Source organism: Pezoporus occidentalis, unplaced genomic scaffold (assembly GCF_034315485.1).
Source record: "Pezoporus occidentalis ecotype Australia unplaced genomic scaffold, CSIRO_AGI_Poc_V1 ctg56, whole genome shotgun sequence".
Classification (NCBI taxonomy): domain Eukaryota; kingdom Metazoa; phylum Chordata; class Aves; order Psittaciformes; family Psittacidae; genus Pezoporus; species Pezoporus occidentalis.
Window position 1 is genome coordinate 2,389,455 of NW_026915899.1, and position 23,040 is coordinate 2,412,494.

Genomic DNA, 23,040 nt, shown 5'->3' on the forward strand with positions numbered 1-23,040 from the left:
CCTCCCCTGATGGAGAGGTTGTAGCAGGGTGTGCTTTTATTCTGCTTGTAGCAGTACAGCTGTTGGAGGGCTGATACCTCTGGTGTGCAGTGTGCCATCAAAGCTCAGTGCAGCAATAAACCTCTAGAACAGTCCTTGATTAAAACTGTTGTTTAGATTCTGAGGATTTTGTACTGTTCTAGAAATAGAAGGGTTTGGCAGGAGTATCAGTAGGGTATGAACTACCCCTTCATTGTGTGTTTGCAGCTTTTCACCCTAAAGACAGTGTGTCCCTGTTTCTTGTCATCTTGTCTTCCATGACTTAGGTCTTGCTTTGAACAGACTCCCATTTACAGCCATCCAAGTCCCTGATCAAGTTTAGTCAGCCTGGCTAGATCCTGCGGCTGGATGAAGGTCCCACATGCCTATAACAAAGAAATCCAAAGATGTCATCTTTCTTTTTCTTTCTTTTTTCATTTTTTTTTTTCCATTCAGCAAATTTAATGCTCTGAAGTTTGCTTTTGGGCACAGATGGAGCCTCTTGCAGTCCCTAAATTGTTCAAGAATAATATGATATAGTTGTTTTTTGTATTAATTTTTTGAACATGTTGGACAGCATTTAACAATAGCAATTATATAAGCAAATCAGAGTTAAATGGGAGTCCAGTGCTAGCTGGTGGTTCAGTCGTGTCCTGCAGTCTTTAGCATGCTTCTGTCATTAATGCAAAAAGTGTCAGAATCCCAAGTTTCCATGACTTGGAGAGACTGTATCTGTTAAAACATTTGCACAGTGTAAGCAAAAGGCTTGATATCCCCAAACCAGAATTTGAGCCTGATTAACAATTAAACTTTTAGGAACCTTCTTGAATAGTAAACCCCATAGTTTAGCTTCTAAAATACCAAGGTCCAAGTATATGAATATTGATGAAGATTAGGGCATCACTTAGAGCTGGCAGAAGTCCTGGTTAAGAGACTGACAGAAATGTCAAAGATGCTGCTTTCTGCCTTTGTTTCTACTCCTTCTGATTTTCCAGGGAGTTTTTGGGAAGTCTTTTGGATGTCTGTGGATGGTCTCTGGCCTTCAGCTGGTGACATTGCCTCTTGTTTTTGCCGTGAGACATCACCAGTTTCTCTTCGACTTAGAAAACCAAACCATTTCTTAGGAGAGGATGGACTCAGAAAGGTGGGAGGGATCTCTACAGAAATCTCCTTTGTGAACTTAGGAAGCTTTGAAACAGGCAGAACTGATGTGGTTTGATGTGGCTTGTGGGGCAGGTGGGTGCATGCAAGGAGTAATGTTCCCTGCCCGTTCCTTCCTCACCCCAACTGTAACTGCTCAGGAAGATACACTGTGTGGGTATGGTTCTTCTTCAAGTACTTTGACCTTTGGACCTTTATCATTGGTAACTGAACTGTTGTCGTGGCATAAATGTGTCAGCTCAAGTAGTGCAGTTCTGGCCCTTGTCCCAGTCTTAGATGTAAATGCAATCTTGTAGCTGGCTTTTAAGTTGCTTTGTCTGATTGAAATGATGACTGAAATAATCTTATTTCTTCTCCCTTGGTTTCTTCACTGTTACAAAACACTCCGTCCTGCTATCTTTGTGTTAATTTAAATCTATTTCAAGTCTGAAGGCTCAGCAGTGTGCCAGGTTGCTATTTACTGTCATTGAGTTTGTATCATCTTAGCAGCCTGACAGGCTTCGTGGTGTATTTGTGACATTTTGAGACAAGAAAATACTTCATTTTGAAATAGAGCATGGAAAAAGTATGGTAAATCAGAGTGCTTGTACAGGCTTGGTTAATAAGCCAAAGAGCCGTTGGATTCATAGGCTACCTCATGTTTGAGATCAGAAACACAAACCAGACGAGATATTTTTCTGCCTTTTCCTTGTGTCCAGAACATCTCTTGTTGAAACATCATGGAAACCTTACTAGTAAGGCTCCATCAAGAGGAGCTGGCTTCTCCTGGGAGAAGTGCCACTTAGCACCTAACTATACTTTGGTAATGCTGCCAACAGCAGGCTCCCCCTCGGAAGAGGAGGGGAACTGTGCATGTTGATATGCCCTGGTTTATTTAAAGGCTTGCTATAAGATATCTTGTTCCAGTTGTTTCAAGCAGCTTAAAAAATGTAGTTAACTCCTGAGTATTTTTTTTTATCATCTGCTGTTATAGGGCATAATAAGCACCATTAAAATATCAATTTCCTTCAAATATGGCCAAATTAATAAGAACTGGGCTCCTTGATGCTAATAGCCTCAGCTGGCTCTTTACTTGTTAGGAAGAGGCTTTGTACCTTACATCTTATGTAATGCGTCATTTCCTTGTTTTCTTGAAATTATGGATTTTTGGTTTAGTTTTCCTCAACTCTATGCATGCTTTAAGCCTTAAATTGCTTATAGAATATGGCTGCATATCTCCGTCTTTCCTCCCATTCCTCCGTCAGTCACGCCTGCAGCCGTGCATGCCAGGCTGCTGAAGGTGGAGAGCCAAGCTGCTCTGTGTGTCTCTGGAAATGAGTGGGTTAGGATTGCTGCCTGGAGTTCATCTGCAGCACTGCTGAGGGTCTTGAGTGATGAGTTATTTTGGTTTTGTTTGCAAAATGAAATTGGTTTCATGAGCTAATGAGATTTGTGAGAAAAGAAAAGAATGCATGGGAAACTTAACTGGAGTAATGCCTTTTATCTTTTTTTTTTTTTTTTTACCCTCTTTTCTTTCCCTTCCATGTATTTCCCTACGAGTGTCTGACTCACAGCCTCCATTATTATTTCTGAGGTTATTCCACTTCCCAGCATAGACCCATGCTATCATCTCCCCCATCTCTTAACTGCTGGTGAGGTGAGGGTACACCCTGTGCACAACCTCACCTTCACACTTCTCCGCCAGTTGCCTCTTCAGTTGTCACAACTGCTGAGCACCCATGGCAGCCTTTTCAGGGAGTGGTATTTGTGTCTGATCGTCTACTGAGAGCAGTTACTGGTATCACCAAAATGGCCTCTTTTAGCAGCAGTTGATCCCATGAACAGAGGTTATTGGGAAAGAGCATGGAGAAGCAGCCCGGACTATATGTGCTTCTTGGAAGCATTAGGTTTAATAGCAAAGATTTCCTCTTTTTCCTGCTGTCCATAGTATGTTAAAATCAACATATGAAATGGAAGATCTGCAGTAATGGCAGAATACTCAAGTAGTTTACAAAACAAAAGAGCTAACTTGCAGGACTGTGATTATATTCCTTATGGCCCCTCTGGTTTCTTGTAGGGTTGGATGCTCTGCTGCCTGGTGTAGCTATACCAGCTTGGGTTTTGGCTGTGGATTTTTTTTTTTCTTTTATATTTTAATTCAGAGTTACTATCTGTAAGTATGGAGAGAAAGAGCAGATATGCTGCCCACTGAGGGAATGAAGCAGCTTGAAATGTGAGAGAATAGAGGTTTGCCCCTGCAATGGAGATTACCTTGAACAGCAGTGCCTTTCAACCTTAAGCCTGCCACGTCCCTGTGTTAGAAGTCAGTTAAATAGCCAAGTTATTTAACAAGTAATTCCAGTTAGGAAATCAGAACTGCAGTTCTGTCTAGAGCAAATGTGCCAGCAGCGCAGGTGATTTAAGTAAAGGGCTGCATTGAAGACATGCAGGAGGGATCTGCGATACCTAGAGGACAAGTTTGGTGCCTTCCTGTGTCACACAACTTCCTCTGCTATTTCTAGACTCTGCTACGTGGAGAAAAATCTCCCTCTCCTCTTTCGACATGCTGTGTGGGTGGGATGAAAGAGGCTGTTTTCCAGAGTGCTTCTTTCCAGCAGAGCTGCTTTTCGTGTTTCCGTTGGCCTGGTGGGAGCTTGACCTTGAGTTTTCTACTGTGTGACATGATTTCAAGGAGTAGCTTACACAGCTTTTACAAGCAGCTGTGTAAAACAGCGCCAGAAATGAAGCTGATGACTGAAGCCACACTTGCAACAGAGAAACAGCAAGTTTCATGTAGTTTCTTCATTTGACTTACTTGGATAAATCCCTTCTTCATGTATCATGCAGCATAGCAAACTTTCACATAGTGTCCTTTTAAGTGTTATTGATGCAAGTTTTTACACAGTACTTCATGCCCCTTCATTTGGAAGTTGGCATGATGAGGAATTGCAACACTACAGACTTGCATAATCCACATAATGTTTTTATTTTTTTCCTTTGTCCTATATTTTCTGTGCCTGTAGCACCAACTTCAGGAGCATTTTCAGGGTTTTTGTTGGGAAGATGTGAGAAGGAACAGAATGAGCAGCAGCACTGCTCTTGTATGGAAATGTGTGGGATTTGGGGATTATACATGTTCTTTGTAAGCCCAAAAGCAGTGTATAGGAAGGAAATTAAAGGTTCTTAATCATTGTGGTGGTTGTAATGGGCATGTGCTAGCTGTAACTTTGTAGTTCTTCATGCGCCATCAATGTTAAACTTAATTTACCCATGTGGGCAAAAGTTAAAAACCTTTAGTGAATTAGCATTGTTTTTATAACCATATGGTGGTTGGAGAGCTTCTGGTGCTTGATAAAGGTTCAGTTCCTTCCCTTGGCTGTGTCCGTCATTGATTTCTGTAGTCAACATATCTGAAACTTGGTTTTGATGTGTTTTATTTTTGCAACTTAGATACTTCAGAGGCTTAATGAGTTCTCAGATCAGCAGTAGAATAGTTGAAGCTTGCAGAAGCAAGTTGCAAAGTGTTATGCACAAAATCAAGTCATCCTGGGAATCTTCCACTGAAGCTTGCATCTGGATGTTTCATGGTAACTTGTTATTCACTTACAAAGATGTGGTAATGTTGGCTTTTGCAGAATTGTCTCCCTAAATTGAGGGAAGCTCCTCAAAATAGACCATCTTGGTGTGCTATGGGCCTTGGCCTTGTTCTTAGGGAGGTGTCCTGGTAACTGAATGATATGGGGTGTGTAAACATGGCCCTGTGGTTGATTTGTGAACAGAAAGGTAGGGGAGTTCATTTTATTGTTCTGATGTATCACAGCAGCTGTAGGTCTGCAGTCATTTGCCTGATAGCTTTAGTAATTCCTTCTGTATGGTCTTGCTGTAAGTAAAACCATAATGCTTAGGCATAATGCATAGCTTGGCACTGTGGCACATGTGAAGTGTTGCTCAAACATGCAAGTTGATTATGCACGGTACTGCAGATGTTAGTTGGTAAGGGCTGGGGCAGGCTTCTCTTTAGCAATGGGTTGCATGCTTTCTGCTGTGCTCAGTGGAGGTACATGCACTTCACAGAAGTCAGCACAGTTGTTAGCTGTGAGCTATTTCCTACTTCAAATGTGTATCTCTTAGTTATAAAAAGGAATACATAATCATTCTTCAAAACTAGACCATGTTATATACCTTTGTTCTGTTTCTGAAGGTTGCTGGGTGAGCTACAAGCGGTCGCCCTGTATTCATCATCCGAAGATGATGAACACGCACTTGAGATCATGAAAACCATCTAACCCAGGTAGAACTACATTGGTCTCAATAACTTTCTCTTATTTTACTTGAAGGGATAAAATTAAAATTCTTCTTCAGGCTGGCAGGGCTCACACTTTCTAAATAGTGATCACCTCCCATAATAAACTTAATAATCTGAATAAGATATTCCACACTAGCGTGTGTACTTCGGACCTTAAATGCCTGTTTTAAAGCAGATTGTAAGAGGCCAACTTCATCCTGAGTGCTGTATCAAGCTAGGCTTCTTACATTTGGGCAGTGGAAGAGGAGATATATGTAGTGATAGCCTGATCTTACCCTGTGTTAGTTGTGTCCCATCCTGTCCTCTCACCCATCACCTCCATGTTTCTGTTTTTATAGGCAGTTGTGGTGCTTGCTTATGCCCGTGCTTCCCCTGTGCCCTGGCTTCTTACTTGGTTGAAGCCTAGCCAGACTGAGCTGCGTTGTACGTGGAGGCTCTTGCTGTGCTGGTGATGCTCATTTTCCTGTCTTCGCCCTCAGCTCCCCTGACTAGTAGACAAAATTCAGAGTGAGGAAGCAGAGAAAAGCCTTTTGCCAGTGCCAAGCTGTGACAGGCTCTTCCCACATACTCCAGAGGAAGGACTGAAGCTCTGGCGTGGGACTGATTTCTGAAATGTGCCTCATGGCAGCTTCACCAGCAGTGAACACTCTTTAGGGTGAGGCTTTGCAGTTGCTTAACCTGATTTAAGTGCAGGTGCCTGCTGTAAAAGGATGCTTTCTCCCACTGCCCATGACCACATACATTTTCTGTGTGGGAGGCACGACAGCTCTAATAGCTTGTGCCAAGGGCGAGTGAGGCTGTGTAGCTACATGTTCTGATTAGACTGACCTTGCCAGAAAACAAAAACAGCAATCAGTTGCATCAGCAGCAAGCTGATAAACTGTATGAATGTCAAGTGACATATAAAGGCCATGGCAGAAATTAGCGGGGTTGCTCCCTTTGGTGTCAGCCTGTGAGTAAGTGGTCTTCAGGCTTGGCTGGGCGCAGGATGGGTGTGCAGCAGGGAAGGGAGGGGTTCACCTGGAGTGCGATATGTTTTTATTACTGTCACGACATGCTACCCTTTTCACAGGATATCTGCCAAGCAGAGTAGCTGGAAAACCCCAGTGCTGGGCACTGCTTGCTGCCACATGGCTTCAGCTGGTGGCTCCTCCAATCTGTATGTGCTGCCTGAGCTCCTCTGCAAGCGTTGCCATTTTCGTGCAGGGTTTCAGGTGCCACTCTCCCAATGGCATAGTAAATGTTTCACTGTTTTTTTTTTAACTCACACAGATATCTTGCTGAAAAATGAGCTTCATCTTCCTGGTTTTGGAGTTAAAATTTGCCAGTTTACTAGTTTGCAGAGGAATTAATTTAACAAAGCATGCTCATTTTAGGTTTCATAATGAAAGAGAGATAGAGGTGTGCATGGTGTCAGTGTGTCTTTGGAAGGGTGTGGTTTTGGAGGTGTGATGTTTCCAGAGTGATGTTAAGTGGGGCATTAAGTACAAAGTTCAACTTGCACAGCTGCTCAGCTCAAACAGTTGATACCCTCCGTTTCTTCCTTGGCATGCTGGTGTGTGACCTGTATGGATAGGTACCTGTGTGTGATTTGGGGTGGATTTTTCTGTGAACCCCTCCACTCGCAGTTTTCCAATGATAATGAAACCAAGGCTCTCCAGTTTCAGCTGGCTTGGGCACTGCCCATGGCAGTGGGAGGAGGAGCTGCCCCTTTTCTGTCCTTTGTGGAGGGTTGCTGGAGGTGCCACATCCTCCGGTTTGCTGAAGGGCCTGTCCTCAGGTGTTCGAGGGCTTTAGCCTGATTCCTTGCACAGATCTGAAACCTTGCAGGGACTGAGCAGCTCATTTGGGGAACCTCTGCCTTAGAATGTTTGCCAAAGACGTCTCAAGTACCTTCTGGCTGAGGCAGGTACAGAAGAGAGTCCTACATCCCCGTGCTACCATGTTCTGTGTCTCCAAACCCTCCTGTCTACAGCAGCTGAACTGAAGGTTTTGAGGACCAGTCACATTTATTGTACAACCGTGACTTGTCTCCCAGGCAGCTTTGTGTTGTGAGCTGAATGACATGTTAGTCTCTTTTGGGGGAAAGAAATAGGTTTTAATCTAATGCATATTCATGACGGTGCGTTATGGTTGCTGTGACAACCTCACCGCTGGCAGCCGAGATTAGTATGTTGAACTTCCGTCTCTGGTCCCCGTGTTGTACATTAGTGCATGTTACACAGATTTCCACTTTTTCCTTCCCTCCCCTCCTCCCCCCAGCCAGTGGACAATTTAAATTGTTTCAGAGTTGATGCTTAATGAATAGCTACATCTAATTAAACCTGCAATACCGAAGCACAACTTCCTGCTCATTTCTGACCTGTTTTAATCGAGTGTTGCTTTTGCCAGCAGTCCAGAATGCAGAGGAGGTGATTCTGGTGGCAGTTTCTTTGTTCATCTCCTTTTAAACTCAAGGGAAAAATAAACATGAATTACAAAGTGTAATATTTCTCCACACCGTAAGCAGCCTAACTGATAATCTGGCACGCAAAAAAACCCAACGAACTCTATCCCCCTAGTGTATCCCTATCTAGTCTAGCCTAAGTTTTAAGGATTCCTGACCCTGAAAGGGTTGGGAGCTTTTAATAGGTATTACTCAAAACCAGAAAGCAGTTTGCTGCGGATGTGCATTACAACATGTTATGACCCTGGGAGCCAAGGGTAATTGAAGGAAGACTTTACCAAACTGTGATGTTAAGGTTGTGACTAATTTCAGGATGAACCTGTGATGGGTTGAGCATGGGGAGAGCTCAGCTTTGAAGGTCAAGCCCTGCGTGCCGGAAATTGAGGGTGCTTCTGCAATGCTTGTAACTCCTGGAGAGTGTTTGTAAACTGCCCTTTGCTAGTTCAGCTGAATATCTGGCCCAATGTATTGCCGTTTCGTGGTTTCCAATGAGAAATGAAGTCATAATTCTGTATAGATACCACATTGCGCAGTCCTGGGTGACAGAAGTCTCGCACAGGTACTGTTCATGAAGGGGCTGTGTTGAGTGAGGTTCGTGTCCCATCTGTGTGAGTCTGTGTGCTTAAGAATCTTGTTGAGTAAAGTTCATTGAAAGATGGCAACTTCATCTGTGGAAAACCACTCGCCATTGCTCAATAAGAGATGCTGTGGGTAAGGTTTGGCTTTCTTCACAGGTGCAAATCTTCTGGAGAGCAGCTGGGAGAAGTGTGTGCCCGGGGGAAGAAAGCTGAGTAGACTAGGAGCTCTCAAGTGCAGTCAGTTGATCTTTTTCTTGGTTAGTTTCTCAAATATTAATAAGTACAAGATGTTCAGGCGGTGACTTCAGATGAGATTCTGTCCATTAAAATGAGAAATGAGGGAATCATGTAGGAAGAGGGAACAGAGCAGTATATAGATCTGGGCTGTGAATCTGTTGTAGGCTTAGATGGACTCACTGAGGTTTCCAGTTTTATTTAGACGTGTCCAGAAAAAAGTACACCAAGCTTTGTATTTAGGATCAGTTGGTAAGTCAATGGCCTGTGTGTATCTTGTGTTCCTGTTCTCTGTCGACTCTTTTAGGATAATATACAGAGTATTTCAGTGAAGAAGTAATAAATACCTGACATAATCCTGATACTTTCCACTCCCTGAATTTGCATGCCCTTTCCTTCTGATAAGACCAAAACATCCTGGTGTTGACACCGTGTCTGCATTTATTCATCCACATACAGTCTGGCTTTTCTTGGATGCCAGAGCTCTTACCTCAGACTTCTGCGAAGAAAGACATTTTGAGATTGAAAGAACAGTGACAAGGGAATAGGGTGTAAATGTGAGAAGTAAGGGTATGACAGACTTGCTTAAACTCCAGTGTCATCTTCAGTTTTCTGAAATGCCATGTTTCCAGCAAAAGGAATGCAGGTGCTTTGAAAGTTATTTTGCTGTCATAGTCTTGTGTGGCCTTTTTGGCCTGAGATGCAATTCATCGTTGATGTTTTAGTAGGTTTTTTGTTGTTTCTCTCACACCAGGCTCCAGATGAACACTTGCCTAGGTGATGCTGTTTGACTTTGTGTAACAGGCTGTGTTTTGCTAACAGCTAAGGAAAACTGAATTGTCATGTTGCAAAGCACAGTCCTTTCTCTGAAAAAATTTGAACCATGGAACCATAGAATGGCTTGGGTTGGAAGGGACCTTCAAAGCTCATCTTGTCCAACCACTCTGCAATGAGCAGGGACATCTTCGGTTAGATCATGTTGCCCAGAAGCAAGTCCAGCCTGGCCTTGGATGTCTCCAGGGATGGCACATCCACCACCTCTCAGGACGACCTGTTCTAGTATTTCACCACCCTCGATGTAAAGAATTTTCTCCTCACATCCAGCCTGAATCTCCCTCCTTTAGTTTAAAGCCATCACCCCTCGTCCTATCACAACAGGCTCTGCTGAAAAGTCTCTTCCCATCTTTCTCATAGGCCCCTTTTAAAAACTGAAAGGCTCCAATAAGGTCTCCCCAGAGCCTTCTCTTCTCCAGGCTGAACAACCCCAACTCTCTCAGCTTTTCCTCATAGGAGAGGTGCTCCATCCCTCTGATCATTTTTGTGGGCCTCCTCTGGACCCTCTCCAACGAGCCACATTAAGATTTGGCTGTTCAATCCACATGGTCTCACAGGCCATGTACTCTGATTCAGAGTATTCTTGTGTAAAAGCTAAGTGCAACCACAGAAGACCAAAACCTGTAAGCCACTTGTAGGTAACTCTGGAGCAAGTTAAGGTGGATTTGGGATAGCAGTTCTGCACCGAGTGCTGCCCCCTCTCTGAGTTCCCTTCTCGCTTTTGCATCCCAACCTCTTCCACATGTGCGCAAGAGCTGAGCATGGTGGGGGCAGTGGCACAAAAGGATGAGGGGTGCCCATAGAAACAAGGCCCATAACCGAGTCCCTCCAGACTGTGCCAGGCGGGCCTGTTCCCCAGGAGCTGGGTGTCTCCTTGCTGAAACCTCTTGTAAACACAGGCAGAAAAAACTGTGCTAGAGCTGCTTGTGATTTTTATGTGAAAGTTCAGGAAAATGTGATTTTTAATATTTTTTTTTTCTACTCAGAATAAGCTTGGAATGTGTGCTTACGTTTGTTTGGGGTTTTGGGTCATTGTATAATAGTTTAAACTGAACATCTGGCAGTTATTTGGGGGTTAATTGAGGGGTTTCATATTGGGTCCAAATAAAGTCTTCTCTGGCCCTCTGTAAAAGGAATAAAACCTCATCCTTGAGGGGTTTGCTTTAGCAACTAGATACAAATGATAATTAACAAAAGCACCTTTAAAGATTATTTTAGTTTGTTTTCTTTTCTAAGTCTGAAAAAGACCATTTTAACTAATCAAACCCTGTATACACAAACTCTTGCCTAGTTTCTTACTAGGTAGTTTGGGTCTTCAGGATAATTTTTACAGGCTGCTGTTTAATTTTGCTGATTTGACCTCTACTACTGTAACAAGAGAAATAAAAGGCACCTGCTTAATCTGGGTTCCTGAATAGCCTTGTTTGTAAGCATGTTAATGTAAGATATCCTTACTACTAGGAGGGCCTCTGTTGTAATATAGTATTAAATCTGGTTGAGGTGCAACAAAGTAGGACCTAAATCAGTCTTGCAGAGTCAGCATCTGCCTTCCGGTGCAGCACTTTTTGTGATAGCATTTAATGTGTGAAGGATCTCCAATTGCTCAGAGTAATGGTATGGTCTTTGCAGAAATAAACTTGATTGGGGATGATGGATTTGATTTTTATTTTGTTCAAAATAATTGTTTGCAAGCATGATATTGGTCTTAATTCTTATTTAAAGCTTGTTTGTTGTATAGCAGTGAGAACAGTTGTTGTCACATGTATGACAGTGTTGGGAAATGAGAATGTTTCTAACACACTGAGTTAAAATATTTGTGTTTTTATTGTAATTACACAGTATCTGTGTTTGAAACAGAGGGAGGTGTGGGCCTGCATTCACACTCTGAACTCTGCATGTGCAAAATGACATACTAGTTTTGATGTTCCTGGTATGGGGAGTCACTAGAAGCAGCCTGAAACTTAACTGCTGAACCGGCTGAGTCCAGCATGTGGATGGGTAGTTGGGAGAGGGTGAGGGGATGAATAGCTGCCATGGCAAAGCAAGTGTTTTAATATTTAGTTACTATATTTTACAGTAAATCTAATTCTAGATCAGGTTCTGGTCTTAGAAAAGCTTCCTCAAGCTTATCTAAATTTGACCCAAGTCACTTAGAATGCAGCATCTCCTAGTGAGCTAAACCTGCTGAAATGTCGCCATATTTATTGACTTTATCTAAAAAGGAAGTTGGTAGCTGCAAGGACAGGCTGCTGACATAAAAAGCTTGTCTTGGATCGCACATTTGGCTGGAGGCCAGGTAATGAGTTTCTATAGGAGTTTGTTGGCAAGCTTAGGTTTTTGCTTAGGTTAATCTAATGTAACTGCAAGTAATATGGAAGCCTGGTACATCCAAAACAATTTTTAGACAAAATGTTCTTATCTTTTTTTATATAACAGCTTCTTGTACTTAGGACATTAAAAATGCCTTGGAACATGATTCTTTACTATTTTCTTTTTTTAATGGTCAACCTACTGAATAATCCTTTAAAATATTGACACTGAAGGCATCTCTCTTTTGATAGCCTCTGTGTTACAGAGTTTAAGCAGACTGTCTTCAGTGGAGTGATCTGTTAGTGCTTTAAAGAAAGGTTTGCATTTTTAAAAGGCCAGGTGGTAACACACTTAAGGTTAGGTACATCAGTTTTACTAGTAAAAAATACGATATATGTATTCATGGGCACATTTGTTGGCCAGGTTATAATCTGTGACCTAGGCTGAAATTCTTGAACCATCCTAGGAGGAGGCTGGGTTTCAGGACTTTGTGTTCCCACTGTCTGACTCCGGCAGTTTCACCACTGGGCCCTTTCACTGGCCTCCTGGGTGTTTCTTTCTTCACTGCCTGAAGGCAAATCTTGAAGAGAATGAAGAGAAGGGGTGGAGATTGCTCTGTATCAGGATGTTTTGTTGCCTCTCACTTCTTTTGTATTAAGTGAATATGAACCCACTCTAAGGGGAAAACTGAATTCAGGTCTTGAAATGTGCACTGAAGTGCTATATATGCCACACTATAAAAAGAGGTCCAAATCCACCCTTAGTCTTTGAGGAGCAGTACATAAATGTGGCTGTAACTGGAGAACAGTGAGGCCTCCTGATGCTGCCCAAGGCAGCAGTCCTTCTCTGCAGCCTTGATTTGACTGTTTCACCCATAAGAGGGATGAAGGTGGCCTGGGATGCATACTTGTCCTCCACTGGTAGGGGCTGGTGAGTGCTGACCAGAAAAAGGATAATACTCTACCACAGAATCATAGAATATCTTGGATTGAAGGGACCTTAAAGATCATCTTCCAACCCCCTGCCATGGGTAGGGACATCTTCCACTAGACCAGGTTGCTCAAAGCTCAAAGCCTTGAACACTGCCAGGGATGGGGCAGCCACAGCTTTTCTGGACAACCTCTGCCAGTGTATCACTACCCTCATAGTGAAGATTTTTTAGCATCCTTATTATTTCTTTGTGCAGCTGTATCATTAGCAGTGTAAGCACAAATGCCAAACAAACAACTTGTTTTATAACTACTTGTCTGTAGGTCTGACTTATGTGGTATGTAAGAAACTGGTTGAATGCAGATGGAGATCTTTGAGATGGGAGGGAGGGTGATAAAGTTGTGCCAGTGCTTATCAGAGGTTTAAACTTCCCTGATAGCATTTGTTCTCTAGGTGCTATTAATAGTAGGGCCTAGAGATATTTCTGGATGTGATAGCTGACAAGTTTCTTCATCAAATAGTCAATGAATGAGCAAGAAACGTTTCTATTTTAAACTTAGCTTTGACAAGTAATAGAACTTCAAACAAAAGTTGTTCGTAGAAAATAACTTTGCTGTGAGTTACTGCAAGTGATTCTCTGTAAGTGAAAGATTAAGCACATGGCTGCAGCTTTAAGTGTCTCTGATAAAGGAAGAGTTTTTCTGGGGTTTTCTGCCAGCTACACTATAGGGTATTTATATTAGTTTCAGACTTCAGTGTTTAAGTGAAGGCTGGTAATAAACCTTGGCAGAGGTGCAAAGTCAGGCAGATTTTTGGGGGGAGCGATCTGGTTTGAACTTTGTGTGAACAGTCACTGCCAGAGTGTTAGGGTAAGCAGAGAATCTGCAGGGAAAGAAGAGCTCTGTTGAAAAGCGGTTTGTGCTGGGAGGTGAGAATTGCTTCAACTGTCAAGGCTGTGGGAGCCAGTAGCAAAAGGCTCTTCTTGCTCTTTATTTATACTTCTGAAGTGACCCATGTCTATCTCTGCCTTTGCTTTTTCATCTCACACCAGTGCCTGGGGTGATGTGCCATGAAGCTAAGCATGCTCTCTGATGAAGAGCATGGCAGTGCTGACCATAGGGAAGCAAGGATAGTAACAAGTGCCTCAAAATAAATTCTTAGCACTGCAGAGGCCATTTGGGAGACTATTGTGGCACCTTCAAAATGGAACACTCTGAGCTGAGGAAGAGAATAATACATGTAGAGCATTAAATCGGATGGATTTGGCAGGTCTTCTTTAAATCAGAACTTAACACAGTCTTGGAAAGCTATCATTACAATGAATTCATGTACATTAATTAAGCTTTCTTCTGTTGTCTCTTAAGAGGCCAAATGCTTCTCCCAGTATGATTTATGATTTAGAATTTCAGTATTGCTCCTGTCAAACACTGTCTCTGGAAGTGGATTGTCCTGGGCATTTCTCCTTTCTCTGCATGCGGTGGCACCTACGTGTTCTGCAGAAATACTGCTCCGCCGTTTCTCTTGCAGTGAAGTTTTGGCCATGCTAGTTTTATAGCAGTGTGAAAGCACCTCTAATAAAGTGATTCTCGTTTGCATCTTGAAGGGAGTAACAGAAATCTAGCAAAGGGTATACAAGATTATCAGCAGTGGTAACTTTAAGGATTTTGGCAGTGCATTTGAATGTGGCTTTTATGGTCAACTTCAACAGTCTCTAGTGTTTGGTGGGAATCTCTGCATGGGTCTGTCTGTTGGCTTCCTTCAATAAACACTTGATACTTTCTCTTTTCTTAGCCTGAAGCAGTAGGGAGGTGAGATAGCATCCTTACTCTTTTCCTCCTTTTTTTTTTTTTTTTTTCTGGGAATTTAAAGGTTGGTTGTGAAGCTGAGTGGATTTTCATTTCTTTGATTAGAAGCATCAGCAAGATGAAGAATGTGAACTTATAAAGTAAACTGTTTTTTGTTTCAGGTAACCTGTTAGGAACTGACTTCCTAATCTTTCTTTAGCCTGCAGGTTGTTAGCTTTACACTTGTTTTAAAAATAGCCACGAGAAAGAGGCCATTTCCCTGTTACATGTGGGAAGACGGTAAATCATCAACTACTGAAAAACAAACCATGCATCTGTTGCACTGTGGAAAAGAAGTGCCCGTTACAAAGCTAAGCTGCAGGATGTTTTCCCTCCAGTGGCAAGAAGGCCCCTGCAAAGATGTCTTGAAGTAGTTAGTGGTTAGAATGTGTGTTTAGGTGTAGTGCAAACTTTCTAACATCCTCTTGATGTCTTGTTTCTTGCAGAGACTCCAACCGTCATGTTAAGGTAAAGCAGAAAAGTGCAGTGCTGAACATGCTAAAGAAGTTGGACAAAATAAGGTTCAGAGGTCACAAGAGAGATGAGTTCCTTGATTTAGCAGAGTCTCCAAATGCTTCTGACACTGAATGTGGAGATGAAATCCCTGTGAAAGTACCTCGAACGTCAACTCGAGACAATGAAGAGCTGAGAGACCCTGTAAGTACTTGATTTAAATGTTTTTATATTGTTATATAGCTGTCAAGCAGAAAAGATAACAGGAACTAATAATTCTTTGTCATTATATTTTAGATTTAACATTTGAAGATTTGTGGACTAAGAAGTAAGCTTCTAGTAATAGGCTTCTGTTTTCTGGAAAGATCAATAAATTTCTTACTATTAGGGTTCTCTGTCCCTGCTATTGATTTTAGATGTTGTGGGTTGACAGGTTTGTTAAACTTGGATGTGCTTCTGAATGCTGTCTGGTTTGTGTTTTGTTGAATTACTAATGAACATATCTGAAGGAAGGAGTTGTTTTCAGTCTGAGGAACACAGATCTACCCTAATGGCACTTGCCAGGTCTGCAGGGATAAGACTTCTGGTGGCTTCATTAGAGCCAGAGGGTCACACCACCTTGTTCTTCACTCAGTGTTATATCCAGTAATGCTTCAATGCTATGGAACTGGTTAAAACTCATACAGGAGGTGCTAAATTTTTTTTGGTGCTTGTAAGCAGAAGCACCCAAACAGACTTACCTTTTAAAAACACCCTGTTTCAGCTAAAGTTAAATATTAGGCAAAAAATAAATAAAATCCTGCTTTAACTGTTAAAACATGGCTGTGGATTCTTGAGCTCGGAGTGCTACAATCTAAATTAAGATTTGTCTGTGTAACTGTATTGTAGAATGTGACTTGGAAGTTAGAATTTGTACTGCCCTATTTGAAACTCACTGTGCAGTTCTTATCCTCAGAATGTGGTCAGGCTGTTGTCTGAAAGCTCATTTCTAGAATCACGGAGTTTGCTCACCTAAAGTTCTAAACTGGAAGACTTCATACTGTGTATGCTTAAGCAACCTTTGGGGTTGGCAGCTTGGATCCTGTTCTGTAGCTATTAGGATTTTTAAATTTAAGTGTGCTTGTGTAATACCATGTACAGTCCTGTTTATGTGGAGCTCTTTTGTGAGAATTTTTCTTTCCCTGTGATCATGGAACAAACAAATGGTAATGACAGCATTTTTCATTCACAAAAAGTCTGTTGTATGCAAATTGTCAAGCTCCTTGGACGAGGAAGTCTGTTGTATGCTTTTCCTCTGCTCTTATTCTTCTGAAGACATCTGCTATTTGTTAACATGTACAGACCATGTATGCTGGGACTAATCTGTGCTGCTGCCCTTGCAACATGGTATTTTCTGAAGTTTTTTTTGTAGGTAAATACTGGCTTGTTTTCATTAAACCGAAGTCATTATATATGTGTGGAGAGCACACATAAATATTTACCTGTCATTCCATCTATACCATTGTGTCCAATCAGAAGGATCTGGATTGAAGACCAAGAGGCTACAAAAAGATGTCTTGAACCCTAGATACTATTTTCTGTATTTCTTTAAGAGGGTAGTAGCTCCAGGATGGTATGGCTGAGGGGACAGTTTTGACTAGTTATAAAGCTTTGTGGCTGCATATCTGCAGTGATGGTCTCTGTTTTCTCAAATTGCTGCCCGCCTAGAGCAAGAAGGGAGAAGAGGTAATCCCTTATGCTGCAGAGGTGGCAGGAGTAAGGAAAGTAATGCTTGTATATTTCATATTAAAACAGTGGCTGAGGTTCTGTGAACAGGGCAATTCTGAATTATGTCTCTATTATTGAGATCACATAATTGAATTGTGCCTGAATTGCTTTTAATTCAGTGACTAAAACTGAAATCTTAAATTGCTTATACAGGGTTATTTTCTCTCTAAGCATCTTAGTATTACTCTTCTAGTACACTGATCATGAGAAGACCAAGTCTTGTTGGTATCTTCCTGTTTAATACCTTAGGGAAACTGTTGAAAGCATAAAAAAGTCAGTGCAAGTCTTGTGCATGAATTGAATATATGCTGCTTGTCCTTTCAGATAGATATGAGCTGTACTGTGCTTCCACTTCTGTTGCTTCACTGATTCTATTAAAATCTGAGTACAGAGCTCATGGGCTTCAAAGAGCAAGATTGGTGGCTTGGAACTGATCATAGGCATACAAAATTTGAGTGCTGGCCCCCTTATCTTCAATATGTAGATATCTGACTCCACTGTCAGCCATTCCCTTGACAAAGGCTTCATCTCTGCCCCTCTCTACTTCTCTCTCCCCCCCCCCCCCTTCAGTCTGGTGTATTATTCGTTACAGAGCTATTAAGGAAAGATCTCCATCTATTAGAACAGTACAGCAGTGTCGTGAATGAAAGGCCCTTCTGTACTCTGCTGCAAGAGTACATAGTGAACTTAGAAATGTGCACATTAGGTGCCTCTTCTTCATGTCTGTGTCTGAACTTGACAAGCATATGCAAAAACTTGCTACAAATGGAGGTTTTAGAATAAAAAGCCTTGCCATAAGGCTTGTGATTGCAGAGCCCTGCAAAGAGCAGCATTCTTTGCTGTGCACCTCCAGCAGTGCACATTCAGTCCTGGGCCACAGATACAGCAGTGGGACTTTGTCCCAGCACTTCACATGTCTTGCTGAAGCAGCAGGTGCAAAATTTACACACAGTGGAAGGACAGAAAGGATGTCCAAATGAGGTCATCTTACATTCTTTACCTTGAAATCATGAGCTTTACCTGTTTAGTTCAATAATATGCATCCTGACTTATGTTTGGGTAAAGCACACAGGTAGCTCCTGGTAGGAGGGCCCTGGGGTTGGAAGGATTTGTTATTTTCCTTTGAATTTTCCTCAGTGGTTCTTTGTTCAAAAGGTGTCTTACTGTTGATTTGCACTACCTTGGTCTCAACTTACAGGCTGGATGTTTGCTTGTATGGCCACTTTCACCCACTTTTATTGAAGTGTTCTGACTACCAGGTATGTCTTGGGTAGCAGGTACTTTCTTAGGTCTCTGTGGGTCCCTGGACACTGTGATCAAATCATTGCCAAGACAGCCAAGACAATGTTGATTAGCACATTAACTCTTTCTGTGTTGATTAGCACAAGCATCTCTTTCAGTTCCTGAATAGCTTCCCAGATTTCTTCTTCCCTTTTCTCTTTACCATAGGTGGTTGATAGTTTGTTTTTAAAGCAAGGACATTCAGCACTGCATGCAGCATTTATTTCTGCATTGTTATGTAAAAATACCACAATCACTGAATAGGTAGAGGGGGTAATCTGATCCATTCCTACTTCCTAATTGTGAATGTATTAGCATTTGGCCTGTTGTGACATTGGAAATTCAGGTAATGTTGCTTGCTTGGTAATTAAAGTCTCCTTTATTCAGTGCCATCATAGTTTCCTGTTCTGAATATGCAGCATGGGTTCCTTCCTGCTAAATCACAGTTCTGTGCCTAAACCAGCTTTAAAATATTGCTTTGGCAACTTGATTTGCTAAGATGCAAATGTTTGCAAGTGTTCAGGGAGGGGAACTGTGCCCTGAAAATCATAGCCCGCCCTTAGATTTGCCAGTTCTGGCTTGATTTGCCTAATTTTAACTTTTGTCGTTTTGTGCTATAGATGAATTTATGTGCTCCCGATGTGACAAATGTCCTGTTTCTATAAAAGGGGAGAAAGTGTTCTGTACTGAATGAGTGCAGTGCAGAGGAGGCTCATGTCCCCTTCAGCAGAGGGAGAGAAAGAACAAATTCATGTTTAAACCCATGAAGGTTCTTCACTAACCTAGCAGTAAGAATTACAAGTTGAAGGGCTCTCGTAGCTGTCATGTTGTACTGAACCAGCCTAATCTACTTATGCAAGTTCCCTGCCAGTGTGCTAGGATTAAATCTGAGTTACTGTGGTACAGAAAACACTAATTTACTTGCTATTCCAGTACAGTTTGGATTTTCTGAAACTCGTCAATTAAAACATTAAACGCTTCTGTATTGGTCACCTCATTTACAGTGATTGGAAAATATAGGGCATGATATTTAGGAAAGTATAAAGTGCTGTACAAACATTACAATTAAGATAATAAAGTCTCTAATCCTGGCTAGCACTGGTCTTGGTTTTGTTGGGTTTTTCTAATTTATGTAAAATATAGCTGTGTTTTCAGGAGCTTGCCAATATGGGTATGCTTTCAAGAATAGCTACTAAGGATTAACTGTTCATGCAAATGCTTTCTGTTCTTGAGCAGTGTTGTAGGGTTTTCCCTTTCCTTACTGCAGGTAAGTGCAGCAGCCACAGGGAACCCTTTTGTAATTGGAGGTAAGAAAATGCACATGAAGTGTCAGTTGAGAACTCCATGGGGCTTCAGCCTCTCTAGGCAAGGGTTCACAGGATGAATGCAGGCTGGGGAGAGAAGGGAGGGAAGGCAGAGAACTGTCAGGTTGGGAGGTGCTGCCAAAAAGCCAGAGCTGCTCACGCTTGAAAACACATTGTGGGGAGCTGTGGTTTTTCATATCCGGAGCTGGATGTGGCTTGGGACTGCAACTCTGAACTCTGATAGTGGGTCAGAGGCAATCTATTGTCAGCGGAAATCTTCCTTTAACCCCTCTGTCTTGGAACCTGTGCTCTACTCTGGCATTTTGGTGGCTTCTTAGGTACCACCAGGCCTTGTGAGCAGGCTTTGCTAATTAATAGCCAACATTTTAAGAGGGCTCTGTGTCAAATACTGTCAGAGTTAGAGAGGCAGAAGGAAAAGCAGAAATCAGTGGAAGCCTTCAAGGCTTCTGCTGTGAGTCAAACCCAAGAAAGGGCATCTGTACAGTATGGTGTAGTTAATTTGGCATGAGTCCCAGCACTAGCCTACACAGGCAGCAGAAAGGAGAAACCTTTACCCGGTTAACACTGCTAACTTCACAGAGAAGTACTTTTTTTAATTCAGAGGCAGGCAGTTGATCTCCAGCAAATATATAGACCTTATTTCTCATCTTTTTAGCCTATTAACACCTCTTGACAGAATGAGGTGTGTTGGTTTGGGGAAAAAACTTCAGGGACATAAGAGCTATCTGCTTAAATGTCTCCCATACCACTGCCCCGGACGTGCTCGGTTTTCTGAATGCTTCTAAGTTGTATTCATTAATATGTTATGGTGTCACTGATTTTGGAACTTGGGTGCTTTATTTTCCACCAAGCTTGTATCACTCTGTATCTTACTACCCTGGTTAAACCATTTCACTTTTCCTGTGTTCTTAGTAAGCGGCTTTATATTTTAACTTAGTGGATATTTTTATTCTTTTTTTTTCTTTTTAAGTTGTTGTAACCTTTTGTGGTTAGTTTAATGATGCGTGCCTCCTGATATTTAATCCATCAACTAATGCCAGACCTCTTGGATCCAGCACTTTAGCAGATATGCGCATTTGGCAACTTCCAGAATGAGTCGCAGAATCACAGACTGGTTTGGGTTGGAAGGCACTATAAAGATAATTCAGTTTCAACCCCCTGCCGTTGGCATGGACACCTTCCACTACAGCAGACTGCTCAAAGCCCTGTCCAACCTGGCCTTGAACATTGCCAGGGAGGGGGCAGCCACAGCTTCTTTGAGCAGCCTGTGCCAGCGCCTCAGCACCCTCACAGGGAAGAACTTCTTCCTAATATTTGATCTAAATCTACCCTCTTTCCGATTAAAACCGTTTCCCCCTTGTTCTATCCCTGTATGCCCTTGTAAAAAGTCCCTCTTCGGCTTTCTTGTCGCACCTTTTGGTACTGGTAGGCTGTAAGGTCTCCCCTGAGCCTTTTCTCAGTCTCTCTGAGAGGTGCTCCATCACTTTGATCATCTTTGTGGCCTCCTCTGGACTTATTCCAACAAGTCCCTGTATTTCTCATGTTGGGGTGCAGAACGGGACGCAGTACTGCTGGTGGGGTCTCACAAGAGAGTAGAGGGAGAGAATCACCTCCCTTGACCTGCTGACCATACTCTGAAGCAGCCCAGGGTACAGTTGGCTTATTGGGCTGTAGGTGCACAGCCGGCTCATGTTGAGCTTCTCATCAACCGACACCCTCAAGTCCTTCTCCTCAGAGCTGCTCTTGATCCATCCTTCTCCTGGCCTGTATTTGTGCTTGGGATTGCCCCGACCCGTCTGCAGGACCTTGCATTTGGCCTTGTGGAGCTTCATGAAGTTTGCATGGGCCCAACTCTTGAACCTGTCAGGGCCCCTCTGGATGGCATCCCTTCCCTCTAGAGTGTCAGCCACACCACAAGTGGTTAATTCTTATCATTGTCCCCAGTACTACGCACCTCTTGCTTTTTCCTTCTTCGTAAGAGGCATAGTCAGTGTATCCTGGGTATTATATCTCTGAAGGAGCAAAAGCAGATTTGGTTCTTTAGATGGGTTTCTGAACCGTAACTTATCTCTGGGTTAAATATCTCGAGCATCTTCAATGAGGGTAAAAACTTGTATATACTTAGATGTTTGCTAGCCCCTCTCATCGTCTGTTCCTTCACCTCTGTGCTGCTGCCACCTCTGCAGTGCCTGGGGTTGGAGACCAGGGACTGGTTGGGCAGGAGCCAGGAGCTCTCTAAGCACCATCCTGATGTGCAGAGCCCAAGCGCATTCCTGATGAGTGTAGCAGCTTACTCTTTGACCTGTATGTGATTTTACTGATTGATTTATTTATTTTTAAGCTGTAGCACTGTTTCTTTGGACAGCTCCTTACGAAATACTTTATGCAGGAAGCAAAGATTGTCCCTTTGTACCAGGTATGGATATACAGTATAGAAAGCCATGCTTTAATGTCTTTGCAGCAACCTATATTTCAATAACACTTCCCTTGTGCCTGCTGGTAAGAGTGTGCTATAAGGGTGCTGCTGTTTGACTTTGGCCACACCATCCCCCTTGTGCTTTCCAAGTGTCTGGCAAGTGGTAACACTAAATCTTGCAGCGTAAATAAACATGACCCAACTCTATAGATAAGAAATCAACACAGAGGTTAATTGCAGTCCCATGCTCATCTGAAAACAGGCAGGTACAGTTACTCGTCAGCAGTAGCTGGAGTGGTTGCAAGTGGCGTGTGTTACTGCACCTCTCTGGCTGGCTATAGGCAGGTGTGAACAGGAAATCTGGAGCATGGGAAGGAGGATGCTACAGCTCCCTGTGTGAGCTGTTTGTTTCTGCTATGGCATGGTTTGTGCCAGCTCCAAAGTGGGAATCAGGATTGCTGCTAAGCTAACAGCTTCTGCTACTCATTGGGGCCAGCAGTGTTGGCAGAGTGCTGTGTGGGTGTGTGTTGCTTTTTGGGACTAGAAATAGCATCTCTTCTTGGCACTGTATTGAGCAAGCCTAGGTGGGGAGTTGATGCCAGGTAAATGCTGTGCAGTACTTGTCTGCAGTGCTAACTTGCCTGGGTAGACAAATTCTGAGGCTTAAACTCAGCATCTGTTCAGCTCGAGCAAGAAAACAGATGTTTAGTAGGTATTTCCACACTGGTTTACCTTAAAAGTACAAATCATTCCCAGCAGTGAAAGTACTTCCCAACGTTGCTTTCAGTGAGCTTTTTGCACCTCTTTTTTAAAATGTAGGAAGTGTCTCTTAATTGTCTTGTAGATTAGTTGAGTTTATGTATGTGTGTAATTTAAGCTGTTGTGGTTGAATGTATGCAAGCTGACTTTTGAAAGCAATATAGTTCCTGTATGCTTCCAGGGCTCAAACAGGGGATGGGGGAATAGTAAATAAATCCCTTTTTGTCTTGAGATAATTTCTGTAATCTAGCACTTTGATTTTCAGTATAAGGTGCTGGAGAACCTCCTGTAATTCATGTTGGCAGACTTTTATACCTGGTGGGGACTGCATGCAACCTGAACAACCATTACCCAGGAGATGCCTTCACCCACCATTTCCCCTGCTGTCTGAAAATCATA

At 42.5% G+C, this 23,040-nt stretch overlaps 1 protein-coding gene across 2 annotated transcripts in view; it reads left to right on the top strand.

Annotated features, from left to right (window-relative positions):
• GRAMD4 (GRAM domain containing 4) overlaps positions 1-23,040 on the top strand; it is a 78,958-nt gene that overhangs the window by 9,960 nt on the left and 45,958 nt on the right. For both annotated transcript variants that reach the window (XM_062638352.1, XM_062638353.1), the window contains exon 2: positions 15,087-15,297. In XM_062638352.1, coding sequence (XP_062494336.1) covers positions 15,087-15,297 — 211 coding nt within the window. The remainder of the gene's footprint in view (positions 1-15,086; positions 15,298-23,040) is intronic.